Source organism: Oncorhynchus mykiss, chromosome 28 (genome assembly GCF_013265735.2).
Source record: "Oncorhynchus mykiss isolate Arlee chromosome 28, USDA_OmykA_1.1, whole genome shotgun sequence".
NCBI classification, from domain to species: Eukaryota; Metazoa; Chordata; class Actinopteri; order Salmoniformes; family Salmonidae; genus Oncorhynchus; species Oncorhynchus mykiss.
Window position 1 is genome coordinate 19,462,538 of NC_048592.1, and position 12,420 is coordinate 19,474,957.

The window sequence follows — 12,420 nt, forward strand, 5'->3', positions numbered from 1 at the left end:
AACTCAGATCCTTATTAATGACATGTCGCAGAAACCCTTCACAAGGAGGTGTACCGTGGGAGGGGGACTAACCATGGAGGCAAAGCTATTTGTGTCTGAGAAAATATGTACAATCAGGTACAAAATTATTGGCACCCTTGACAAAGATGAGAAATACTGTATAAAATAAATAACACAAATACTGATCTATATTGTATGGACATATTTATTTAATTATGATATTTTATGGGGTTATTTTCTGCATATGCATGTATGTTTTGAGCCAAAACCCACCACTGGTGTGCATGGCCAAAGAGCTCTATTTTCATATCATCCAACAAATGCAAACATCTGTAGTATGCTAAATGGTATGGATTTGGATTAAAAACCAGTGCTATCATCAGATGACTTGAAAACACAGTGGTGGGTTTTGCGTCGAAAGAAAGATGCATACGCAGAAAATAGCCCAATACCTACTGTAAAATATGGTTATGGGTCTTTAATGTTATAGGGCTATTTTGCTTCCACTGGTCCTGGGACCCTTGTTAAAGGTCAACGGTAGGGATGCACGATATATCGGTGAATATATTGTGAATCCGACGATATTAGCTAAAAATGGCAACATCGACCCTATGTCTAGTTTAACGCTGATGTGCAAAACCGTAACTTATTATGTAAATAATGTTTCCGCCACCATATCTTATGGCAAAAAGAGCTTCTGGATATCAGGACAGCGATCACTCACCTCGGATTAGACTAAGATTTTTTTCTTCAACAAGCAGGAAGCACAGGATAAACTGCGAACACCCGACAAGGCCGACATCCCCGTCATTTGCAAGAGAAAGAGACACAGGTACAGAGTACACAGAGCGGGTGTCACGTTCTGACCTTAGTTCTTTTATTATGTCTTTGTTTTAGTATGGTCAGGGCGTGAGTTGGGAGGTTTGTCTATGTTAGTTTTTCTATGATTTGCTATTTCTGTGTTTGGCCTGGTATGGTTCTCAATCAGAGGTAGCTGTCAATCGTTGTCCCTGATTGAGAACCATATTTAGGTAGCCTGTTTTCTATTGTGCTCGTGGGTGATTATTTTCTATTTTGTGTTTTATGTATGCACCGTACAGGACTGTTTCGGTTTCATTTCGTTCTCTTTGAAGTTTTATTATTTAGTGTTCTGAGTTATAAATAAATATAATGGACCCTGGGCACAGGCTGCAGCCCCAAAAATGTATTGGGGGTGGAGGCGAGTGTGGCTAAGTCAGGTAGGAGACCTGAGCCAACTCCCCGTGCTTTCCGTGGGGAGAGAGGGACCGGGCAGGCACCATGTTAGGCAGTGAGGCGCACGGTGTCCCCGGTGCGGTACATAGCAGCGCCTCGTATCGGCTATTCCACCTTGCCGCACTGGCCTGGCTACCGGGAGCATTCAGCCAAGTAGGGTTGGGCAGGCTCGGTGCTCGAGACCTGCAGTGCGCCTCCACGGTCGGTCTAACCGGTGCCGCCTCCATGCACCAGCCCTCCGGTGGCAGCCCCACGCACCAGGCTGTCTCTCCGTCTCCTCCCTACAGGTGCTCCCGCCTGTCCAATGCTGCCAGAGTCTTCCACATGCCCAGCGCTGCCAGAGTCTCCCGTCTGTCCGGAGCTGCCAGAGTCTCCCGTCTGTCCGGAGCTTCCAGAGTCTCCCGTCTGTCCGGAGCTGCCAGAGTCTCCCGTCTGTCCGGAGCTGCCAGAGTCTCCCGTCTGTCCGGAGCTGCCAGAGTCTCCCGTCTGTCCTGAGCTGCCAGGAGCTGCCAGAGCCGCCAGTCAGCCAGGAGCTGCCAGAGCCGCCAGTCAGCCAGGAGCTGCCAGAGCCGCCAGTCAGCCAAGAACTGCCAGAGCCGCCAGTCAGCCAGGAGCTGCCAGAATCGCCCTTCACTCCGGAGCTGTCGGAGTCTCCCGCCTGTCCGGTGCTGCCGGAATCTCCCATCCGTCCGGTGCTGCCGGAATCTCCCGTCCATTTTGGACCCGTGGCTTGGGTCCCCAGTACGAGGTCGTCGGCGAGGGTCGCCGGGTTAAAGAGGCCACGGAGGCGGGTAAAGAGGCGGAGAAGGACTATGGTGGAGTGGGGTCTACGTCCCGCGCCAGAGCCGCCACCGCGGACAGACACCCACCCAGACCTTCCCCTATAGATTTAGGTTTTGCGTCCAGAGTCCGCACCTTTGGGGGGGGGGGGGGGTACTGTCACGTTCTGACCTTAGTTATTTTATTATGTCTTTGTTTGTAGTCAGGGCGTGAGTTGGGTTGTCTATGTTAGTTTTTCTATGATTTGCTATTTCTGTGTTTGGCCTGGTATGGTTCTCAATCAGAGGCAGCTGTCAATCGTTGTCCTTGATTGAGAACCATATTTAGGTAGCCTGTTTTCTATTGTGTTTTGTGGGTGATTGTTTTCTGTTGTGTGTCTGCACCAACAAGAACTGTTTTCAGTTGTTTCTCTTTGTTATTTTTGTTATTCCCGTGTTCATTTGATTAAATATGGACACGTACCACGCTGCACCTTGGTCCTCCTCTTCTCCTTCATACGATGACCGTTACAGCGGGGTGCCTCAGAAGGATCCGGAGAAGGCGAGTGGGAATGTTGCCATTACTGTCAATATTACTCGCCAACATACAATCATTGGACAATAAATTAGATGAGGTTCGATCATAAAATCCTACCAACGGGACATCAAAAACTGTAACATCTTATGTTTCATGGAATCGTGGCTGAATGATGACATGGCTATTCAGCTAGCAAGATATACGCTACACCGGCTAGATAGAACAGCACACTCCGGTAAGACGGGGGGGGGGGGGGGGGGGGGGGGGGGGGGGCTTGGTCTGTGCATATTTGTAAACAACAGCTGGCGCACGAAATCTGAGGAATTCTCTAGATTTTGCTCGCCTGACGCAGAGTATCTTATGATAAACTGTAGACCCCACTATTTGCCAAGAGAATTTTCATCTATACTTTTCGTGGCTGTTTATTAACCACCACAGACGGTCAATGGCACCAAGACCGTGCTCAGCTGTATTAGGAAATAAGCAAACAGGAAACCGCTCAGCCAGGGGTGGAGCTCCTAGTGGCCGGGGACTTTAATGCAGGGAGACTTAAATCAGTTTTACCTAATTTCTATCAGCATGCTAAATATGCAACCAGAGGGAAAAAAATATAGATCACCTGTACTCCACACACAGAGAGGCATACAAAGCCCACCCTCATCCTCCATTTGGTAAATCTGACCACAATTCTATCCTCCTGATTCCTGCTTTCAAGCAAAAATGAAGTCAGGAAGCACCAGTGACTCGGTCTATAAAAAGTGGTCAGATGAAGCAGATGCTAAACTACAGGACTGTTTTTCTGTCACAAACTGGAACATGTTCCGGGATTCTTACAATTGCATTGAGGAGTACACCACATCTGTCACTGGCTTTATCAATAAGTGCATCGAGGACGTCCCCACAGTGACTGTGCGTACATACCCCAACCAGAGCCATGGATTACAGGCAATATTCGCACTGAGCTAAAGGGTAGAGCTGCAGCTTTCAAGTGCGGGACTCTAACCCGGAAGCTTATAAGAAATCCTGCTATGTCCTCCGATGAACCATCAAACAGGCAAAGCGCCAATACAGGGCTAAGATTGAATCGTACTACACCGGTTCCGACACTCGTCTTATGTGGCAGGGCTGGCAAACTATTACAGACTACAAAGGGAAGCACAGCCGTGAGCTGCCCAGTGACACAAGCCTACCAGATGAGCTAAATCCCTTCTATGCTCGCTTCGAGGGAAGCAACACTGAGGCATACATGAGAGTATCAGCTTTTCCGGACGACTGTGTGATCACGCTCTCTGTAGCCAACGTGAGTAAGGCCTTTAAACAGGTCAACATTCACAAGGCCGCGGGCCAGATGGATTACCAGGACGTGTGCTCCGGGCATGTGCTGACCAACTGGTCTTCACTGAAATGTTCAACATGTTTCAAGCAGAGCACCATAGTCCCTGTGCCCAAGAACACTAAGGCAACCTGCCTAAATGCCTAAACTACAGACCCGTAGCACTCATGGCTGTAGCCATGAAGTGCTTTGAAAGGCTGGTCATGGCTTACATCAACACCATTATCCCAGAAACCAATTTGCATACCGCCCAAACAGATCGACAGATGATGCAATCTCTATTGCACTCCACATAGCCCTTTCCCACCTGGACAAAAGGAACACCTACGTGAGAATGCTATTCATTGACTAAAGCTCAGCGTTCAACACCATAGTGCCCTCAAAGCTCATCACTAAGCTAAGGATCCTGGGGCTAAACCCCTCCCTCTGCAACTGGATCCTGGACTTCCCTACAGGCCGCCCCCAGGTGGTGAGGGTAGGTAGCAACACATCTGCCACGCTGATCCTCAACACTGGAGCCCCTCAGGGGTGCGTTCTCAGTCCCCTCCTGTACTCCCTGTTCACCCACGACTGCGTGGCCAACACCATCATTAAGTTTGCAGACGACACAACAGTGGTAGGCCTGATCACCGACAACGACGAGACAGCCTATAGGGAGGTCGTTAGAGACCTGGCCGGGTGGTGCCAGAATAACAACCTATCTATCAACGTAACCAAGACTAAGGAGATGATTGTGGACTACAGGAAAAGGAGGACCGAGCACGCTCCCATTCTCATCATCGGGCTGGAGCAGGTTGAGAGCTTCAAGTTCCTTGGTGTCCACATCACCAACAAACTAGAATGGTCCAAACACACCAAGACAGTCATAAAGAGGGCACAAAAAATCCTATTCCCCCTCAGGAAACTGAAAAGATTTGGCATGGGTCCTCAGATCCTCAAAAGGTTCTACAGCTGCAACACCAGAGCATGGTTGCATCGCTGTCTGGTACAGCAACTGCTCAGCCTCCGAACGCAAGGCACTACAGAGGGTAGTGCGTACGGCCCAGTACGTCACTGGGGCTAAGCTGCCTGCCATCCAGGAAAAAATCTACTTTGATTTGATTTGAATTGATGTCAAAGCTGAAGTGCATACCTTTATAACGTTTTACAAGGATGTAATGACACCATGTAAAATGTTGCGCTACACGTGTAACACAGCATTCCTAGCCTAGCCCACAATGTCTGTAGTGTGGATCGAGCAGTCAACAAGTTGAGCAGTCATTTGAAAGAGTAAGAACATTTCAGCGAGACAACTCAATGGCGAAATCCATTAACGCCAAGATAATGGAATTCATTACCCTTGACAATCAACCATTCTCTGTCATGGGTGATGTTGGTTTTCGCCGACTGGTCGAGCACCGGAGCACCCTACCAAGTGCGCTATTTTTCAGATGTTGCCCTACCGGAGTTACACAGAAATAGCGTCACCGCTATTAGCTTCATGACTGACATTTGGACCATCTATATCAGCTCCATGAGCATGCTGAGTCTGACAGCAGAGTGGGTCTTTGAGGATTTCGTACTGAGGAAAATTGTATTTCTTGCTCATGAATGTGCTGGTTGTCATACCGCTGCTGCCATTTCAATGGCATTTGAAACATGTCTGAAACTTGGAAACATGAACACACACCTAGCTCCATTCAAACAACTGACTGGAGAAATAAGCTCATCAACTGCGTCTGCAGCAGACGTGATACCCTCTGTCATGGCATTGAAACACCTGCTCAACAAAACTGCCGACACAGGCCGTGAACAAGCGATTCGGTGGCATTCTCTCTTTACTGGGTCGACACCATGCTCGATGCTAAATACAAGGACCGCTACTTTGATGCAGACAAGTAACAGGGTTTACGTGAAATGTTACATACACAGCTGGTCAATATGGAAACAGACACAGTGACAGTGCGCACCGAGGAAGAGAGGCCACGGACAGAGAGCTGAAACTTCCCTGCTTTACATGTATGATCAAATCCTGGTTGAGAATGAAACGACTGAACAAATGAACAACGAAATAGCAAAGCAAGTAAACAAAATAAATTGGTTTTGATTATGTTTTACAAAATAACTTTTTGGTCAGTGTGACGTGTGTGTGTAACCTTTATTTAACTAGGCAAGTCAGTTAAGAACAAATTCTTAATTACAATGGCGGCCTACCCTGGCCAAACCCAGACGTCGCTTGGCCAATTGTGCGCCTCCCTATTTTTTATTTAACATTTATTTAACCAGGTAGGCTAGTTGAGAACAAGTTCTCATTTGCAACTGCTACCTGGCCAAGATAAAGCAAAGCAGTGTGACACAGACAACAACAGAGTTACACATGGAGTCCCTATGGACTGTAGTGATGCTTCTTGCACTGAGATGCAGTGCTTTAGACCGCTGCGTCCACGTGTGTGTGTGTTAACTATTTAACTGTACTAGAATGCTTAAAAGGCCACTACATTTTAAATATGGGTATTGTTTTTTTCGGCAAGGAAAGTATCAGATATCGGTATCTGCCAAAAATGTCATATCTGTGCATCACTAGTCAACAGCGTCACTAACTTTACCCAGTACCAGAATATTTTTTACCAAAAACCTGGTTGCCTCTGCTAGGAGTCTGAAACTTGGCCACAAGTGGATCTTCCAGCAAGTTAATAACCACAAGCACACATCAACATTCACAAAGAAATGGTTAATTGACCACAAATCAACATTTTGCAATGGCCATCTCAGTCTCTGGACTTGAACCCCATTGAAAACCTATGGTTTGAATTGAACAGGCGAAGGATATCAAGGATCTGGAAAAAAAATCATGTTTGAAGGAATGGTCTAAGGTCACTCCCAATGTGTTGTCCAATCTCATAAAATATTTTAGAAAAAGGCTCAGTGCGGTTATCCTCAGAAGATGATATTGAAAACAGAGGTGCCAATCATTTTGACCCCTATATTTTTGGGAAAAAACAAATATTTATCTTTCTCTGAGCAATTGTATTAGTATAAAATAATATAATTGTACTTTTTCTGTTTGTTGCATAAAATATAGCTCAGTATTTGTCATATTTTAGTCTTTTTTCCTCATCTTTATTTCATTTTTTAAATTTATTTATTTAACTAGGCAAGTCAGTTAAGTACAAATTATTTTTTTCAATGACAACCTAAGAACAGTGGGTTAACTGCCGTATTCAGGGGCAGAACAACAGATTTGAACCTAGTCAGCTCAGGGATTTGATCTTGCAAATTCCAGTTAGTAGTCCAACACTCTAACCACTAGGCTACCTGCAGCCTTTGAGTTATCAAGGGTGCCAATAATTTTGGACCCGACTCTATTTTTTTTTTTACAATTCATAGAATGTGGTTTTCCACAGTAAGAACAGTACTCACTTTTGGGAACCCACCATAGGCCCTGAGATAAAAAGGAATGGTATCATGTAGGGATTCTGCAAAGAGGTATGGAGTATCTCACACGCAACCATCAGAAGTTAAATTAAACAGCATACAATTTCTAAAAGCTGGACTAGAGGATCGATATAAATGTTCTGATACCTCCTTTGAGAATGTTACATATTTTCAGATTCCTGCAAAAGTAATCTGTCTCGGAAAATTCGATGTACTTCCAATTCTTATACCAGACACACACCCGGAAACCAATGTGGATCAACTGGAAGTTAAACTAAAGGATAGTGTGTTAGCTATGGGTTAGGCCCAAGGCTGTTTGAACTGTCATGAATGCAACAAGACTAGAAAGTATTTACAATGTATATTGAAAAATAAATCAACTTAAATTCTCACATGAAATCACTGAGTAGGTAACTGCAAATACTGTCACTCCATTGTTGCAGGGTGACATTTTCAGAAGATTTATACATTGCCCCTGGTAAAAGTGTAAGATTAAATATAGCAAACAACTTCCAGACACGTAGTAGTTCTGGTATTACCTTACTAAATTTATCTAAATGTTATAAAATGTACATTCTTCTCTATTTGGTCACACTAGATAAGTATATGGAAAGTGCTGTCCTACCATGCCAAGTATACCAGGCTTCGATACATTCTGAAAAGCAAAGCAATCTCTGTCCATAAGCAGCCAAAACACTTAAAACAATACCCAGGATTTGAAAAATCATGGTAATTATTGCAACTGAAATTGAAAGATACTCAATGGTTTGACTGCCAGTCTCCTGTTTTCCTGCAATATACAAACTGCTAGACAGTGCCCAAAACATAAGTAGGAACTTGTCATTTTTCCATCAGAAAACTGGCAGTGTTTTTCTGAAGAGGCATTGTTTGAAGCAGAAAAACACAAAAAAAAAATCAGGTGAAATGTACTTTTCCAACAATGACATTATCCATTAGCCTTTTTTTTACCATAATACTCCTCTACATCTGTACATGACCTCTTCCTAGTCACCAACATTTCAATGGTTCTCTTTAATATGCTATTGCGACTACACTTTAAGTTAGTCGTACACACACACACACACACACACACCATTCAGCAGTTTAGACTGCCATTGGCATTATCTGTAGAAATCAATTAACTTTTATTTGGATTATCATCCAAGTCTTCCGTATCAAATGAAAAGGGCTTATCGTAACCCATGAGGTGGTTATAGTCATGAGGAAGTGGGAACAGCATCGGGTTCACAAGCATAGACTTCTTGTCGGCATAGAATGTGGTTAACATTTTGCTGACACTCGGTATCTTGACCTCACTCTGACGGAACACAGTCTTTTTCTCCATCAGGAGGACATTGTAAGTGACAGCTGTGTACGTGTCAGTGTCCTGGTTGTGGTACAGGCGGACCACATAGCCTTTGGTGATGATGTGGAGGATGATGGGAGTCAGGAATGTAAAGAAACCGATGACACCGCAGAAGGCACCTTTCAGCACCAGACTCTGAACACCGATGCCCGTCTTCAGAAGGATGTATGGCATCACGCAAAGGCTGGCCCCGCTACTGGTGTAGGAGAACATCTTCACACCTGCAACAAACAGACAGAAAATACAGTATTATTAAAAAGGTGCAATTTATGTTTAGTTATGCAGTGATATCACCGATGTTGATGATGGTAATAATGAGATGATAATAAAGTAATACCTCGAACAGCGTTGCCGAGGCTCCCTGAATAGATCAGCTTCCCCTCTTCAGAGTGGCAGGTGGAGGATGTAGACAAGTTGCGGTCCATCCGCTGTATGGAGGCTAACTGTACCTGGGCAGAGATGGACACAAATGGTAAAGTATTTATTTACATTCAATGTCTGCTACAATTTATAACATAGAAGGTATCCATTTAAAATAACCTCCATTCAAGAATGACCTTTTAGAATGAGGTCTTGAAGAAATTGTTATAATATTGCATCATTCAATCATGCACAGGAGTTGTAGATTTTAATTGAATACCTAATGCACTTTAAAAGTTAACGCACTGGCCTGTACAACCAGGCTAATCTGCAGAGCATGAAGTCAGACATAGTGCTGTAATTGATAAATTATCGAACGCAGAGCCAATAACTAGCTAGTCAGCTAGCGAACATGACATCATTTCATATGGAAAAAAAATGGCTGATAGGACATATAGTCATTGAATGGAAGTAGCTGATACATTTGAGAGAGAAAGGAATAAAGCCAAATACCTTGTTAGACCCATCATTGAGAAACGACCTTTTGGCAGTGTGATACAATTGCTCTTGTGTCTTCAATGGCAGCCTTCTACACGCGTGAGAAGCAGGCCTCCCACGTCGGAGGGCAGCAAATTGGATACTAAACGTTTGCCAAATACAAGTACGTAATCCACGTGCAAAGTGAAGCTGAAACATTGTAAAATAATAAAGTTAAGCCGCCTTGGCTAGCTTCTTTGCTGACTACCTAGTTAGCTAACTGAAACTAGCATTTACAACAGAAGCCTACAAACCCAACCCACTTTCTTATTCTGTGAGAAAGGCTATACGGACACGGGACCATGGAGACCCCCTAGTGGCCAGAAGGCCGCACCATTTTAATGTAGTCAACTGGGTGGGACTTCCAACTTCATTGGCTAATCCCTCCTGGTGACCCTCATGTCCAACCGGGTCAGTAGAATAGATCAGGCGATCGTGAATAAGAAAATAGACTACTTAGAAATGGAGATAGATCAATGTCGCTGTCCTTGGATGAAGGAAGATAACGGAAGTGGATGCTGAGTTCGAATCAAGCAGCACGTTGAACAGAGTTGGTGAAGACGAATGTTCCGAATGGACAACAGTAGTATCGAAAACTGGAACAAAAAGGAAATTGATAAGTTTATGAATGATAATGAATCGCTTCGTGATGGGATGCGTTTGTTGGGTAAGAATGCATATGTGAGAGGCCCGTTTGAGGTGTCAAATGGTGAAGTATGCGCTGGAAAAAGTGGAGTCTGTCAGAGTGACTAGGAGCGGTCTTATTTTGATTAATTGTATTTATGAAGAATATAGGAAGATTGCAGTGAGCCTCAAAAGAATCTGGAAAACAGAAAACATACGTTTTGTGTTTTGAACTTCGGAATAGAGCACCCGTCAACGAAGTCATCTCAATCTCGGGAGTGACGACAGATGTTCAGGTAGAATACCTGAACATAATTCCTGGTGTGGTTGGTGCCAGGCATCTGACCTGCTGGTTAAATAAAGAAAAAAGTCCGTCGGCCCTGTTGTTTTTTGTTCAAGAGAAAATACCTACACATTTGAAGCTTGGTTATGTAATTTAAGCTGTAAGAGCTTTTGTCCCCAAACCATTGCAGGTCAGAATTGTAAAGGATTTGGCCATGTTTCAAGTATGTGCAGATGGGCAGAGTCTACTGAAGAACGGTGTGTAGAAGGACAACAGTGTTGCAATTGTGGTGGAGATCATGATTCCGAGTTCCTGGAGTGCCCTGTAAGGGTGAAGGAGATTGAGGTGGCAAAACTTAGAGCGGTCAGTCGAATCTCGTATGCGGAGCTGATTAAAATAATTGAGAAAACAAGTGATGCTATTGAAGATATGGTAGTGGACTCACCACAGCCTATAGTAAATGTTTACTGCCAGTCAAAATATACCCTGTGTGTTAAAAAGGTGGATTTTGTGGGGTTCATTGTCACAGTTATGAACTTAACTGCACAAGTCTCAAAGAAATCTAAGAAACTAGACATAATATTGTGGCTGCCGCAGAAAAGTTTTTGGGACTTAAGGATTTTACATCTGAAGACTTGCCAGGGGTACTGCTGCTGGAAGACCCGTCCTCCCAGGCTCCCCTTGAGCCTGTGTAGGGATCAGATCTGTTTTATTTTTATTATTATTATTATGAATTGTTATATATTTTTTAAATATATTTTACCCCCTTTTTCTCCACATTTTCGTGATATGCAATTGGTAGTTACGATCTTGTCTCATCGTTTCAACTCTCTTGTTTGGTTTAGTTTAGTTTAGTTTATTGTTTTGGGGGGGGGGGGGTAGTTTGGTAGTTTGTTCCATTATTTGGGAATCGTGTTTCCATCCCGCACGGTAGGTGGTGGGATGCACATTAAATTGTGCGATCGCTAATACAGTGCATTCGGAAAGTATTCAGACCCCTTGACTTTAGCCTTATTCTAAAATTTATTGAATTATTGTTTTCTGTGATGTGTAGGCTGGGAGTCAGGAAGCAAGTACAGGTAGTAAAAATGTTATAATAAATAAACCATGGAGCAAACAAGAAACACGAATAGCGTTATACATGAAACAGAAACAATAATGCCTGAGGGAAGAACCAAGGGGAGTGACAGATATAGGGTAGGTAATCAGGAAGGTGATGGAATCCAGGTGAATCTCATGAGGCGCAGGTGCACGTAACGATGGTGGCAGTTGTGCCTAATAATCTGGCGATGTTGAGCGCCGGACAGGGGGAGCAGGAGTACATGTCATTTTCCCTCATCAATCTACACTCAATACCTCATAATGACAAAGCAAAAACAGTTATGACATTTTTGCTAATTTATTACAAATAAAATACAGATACCTTATTTACGTAAGTATTCGTACCTTTTGCTATGAGACATGAAATTGAGCTCAGGTGCATCCTGTTTCCATTGAACATCCTTGAGATGTTTCTACAACTTGATTGGAGTCCACCTGTGGTAAATTCAATTGATTTGACAATATTTGGAAAGGCACACACCTGTCTATATAAGGTCCCACAGTTGACAGTGCATGTCAGAGCAGAAACCAAGATATGAGGTCAAAGGAATTGTCCGTAGAGTTCCGAGACAGGTGACCCAAGAACCCGATGGTCACTCTGATAGGACTCCAGAGTTCCTCTGTGGAGATGGCAGAACCTTCCAGAAGTACAACCATCTCTGCAGCAATCCTCCAATCAGGCCTTTATGCTAGAGTGCCAGACTGAAGCCACACCTCAAGAGGCACATGACAGCCGGCTTGGAGTTTGCCCAAAGGCACCTAAATGACTCCCAGACCATGAGAAACAAGATTCTCTGGTCTGATGAAACCAAGATTGAACTCTTTGGCCTGAATGCCAAGTGTCACATCTGG

General features: G+C 44.1%; 1 protein-coding gene across 1 annotated transcript; it reads right to left on the bottom strand.

Moving 5' to 3' along the window:
• Window positions 1–7,297: 7,297 nt before the first annotated feature.
• On the bottom strand, window positions 7,298–9,880 carry tmem70 (transmembrane protein 70). Its single transcript, XM_021589409.2, has 3 exons — window positions 9,537–9,880; window positions 9,001–9,112; window positions 7,298–8,884 (listed from the first exon to the last, which is right to left on the bottom strand). The coding sequence occupies exons 1-3, from the start codon at window positions 9,717–9,719 to the stop codon at window positions 8,436–8,438; spliced, it is 744 nt and encodes a 247-aa protein (XP_021445084.1). The 5' UTR covers window positions 9,720–9,880; the 3' UTR covers window positions 7,298–8,435.
• Window positions 9,881–12,420: the final 2,540 nt, after the last annotated feature.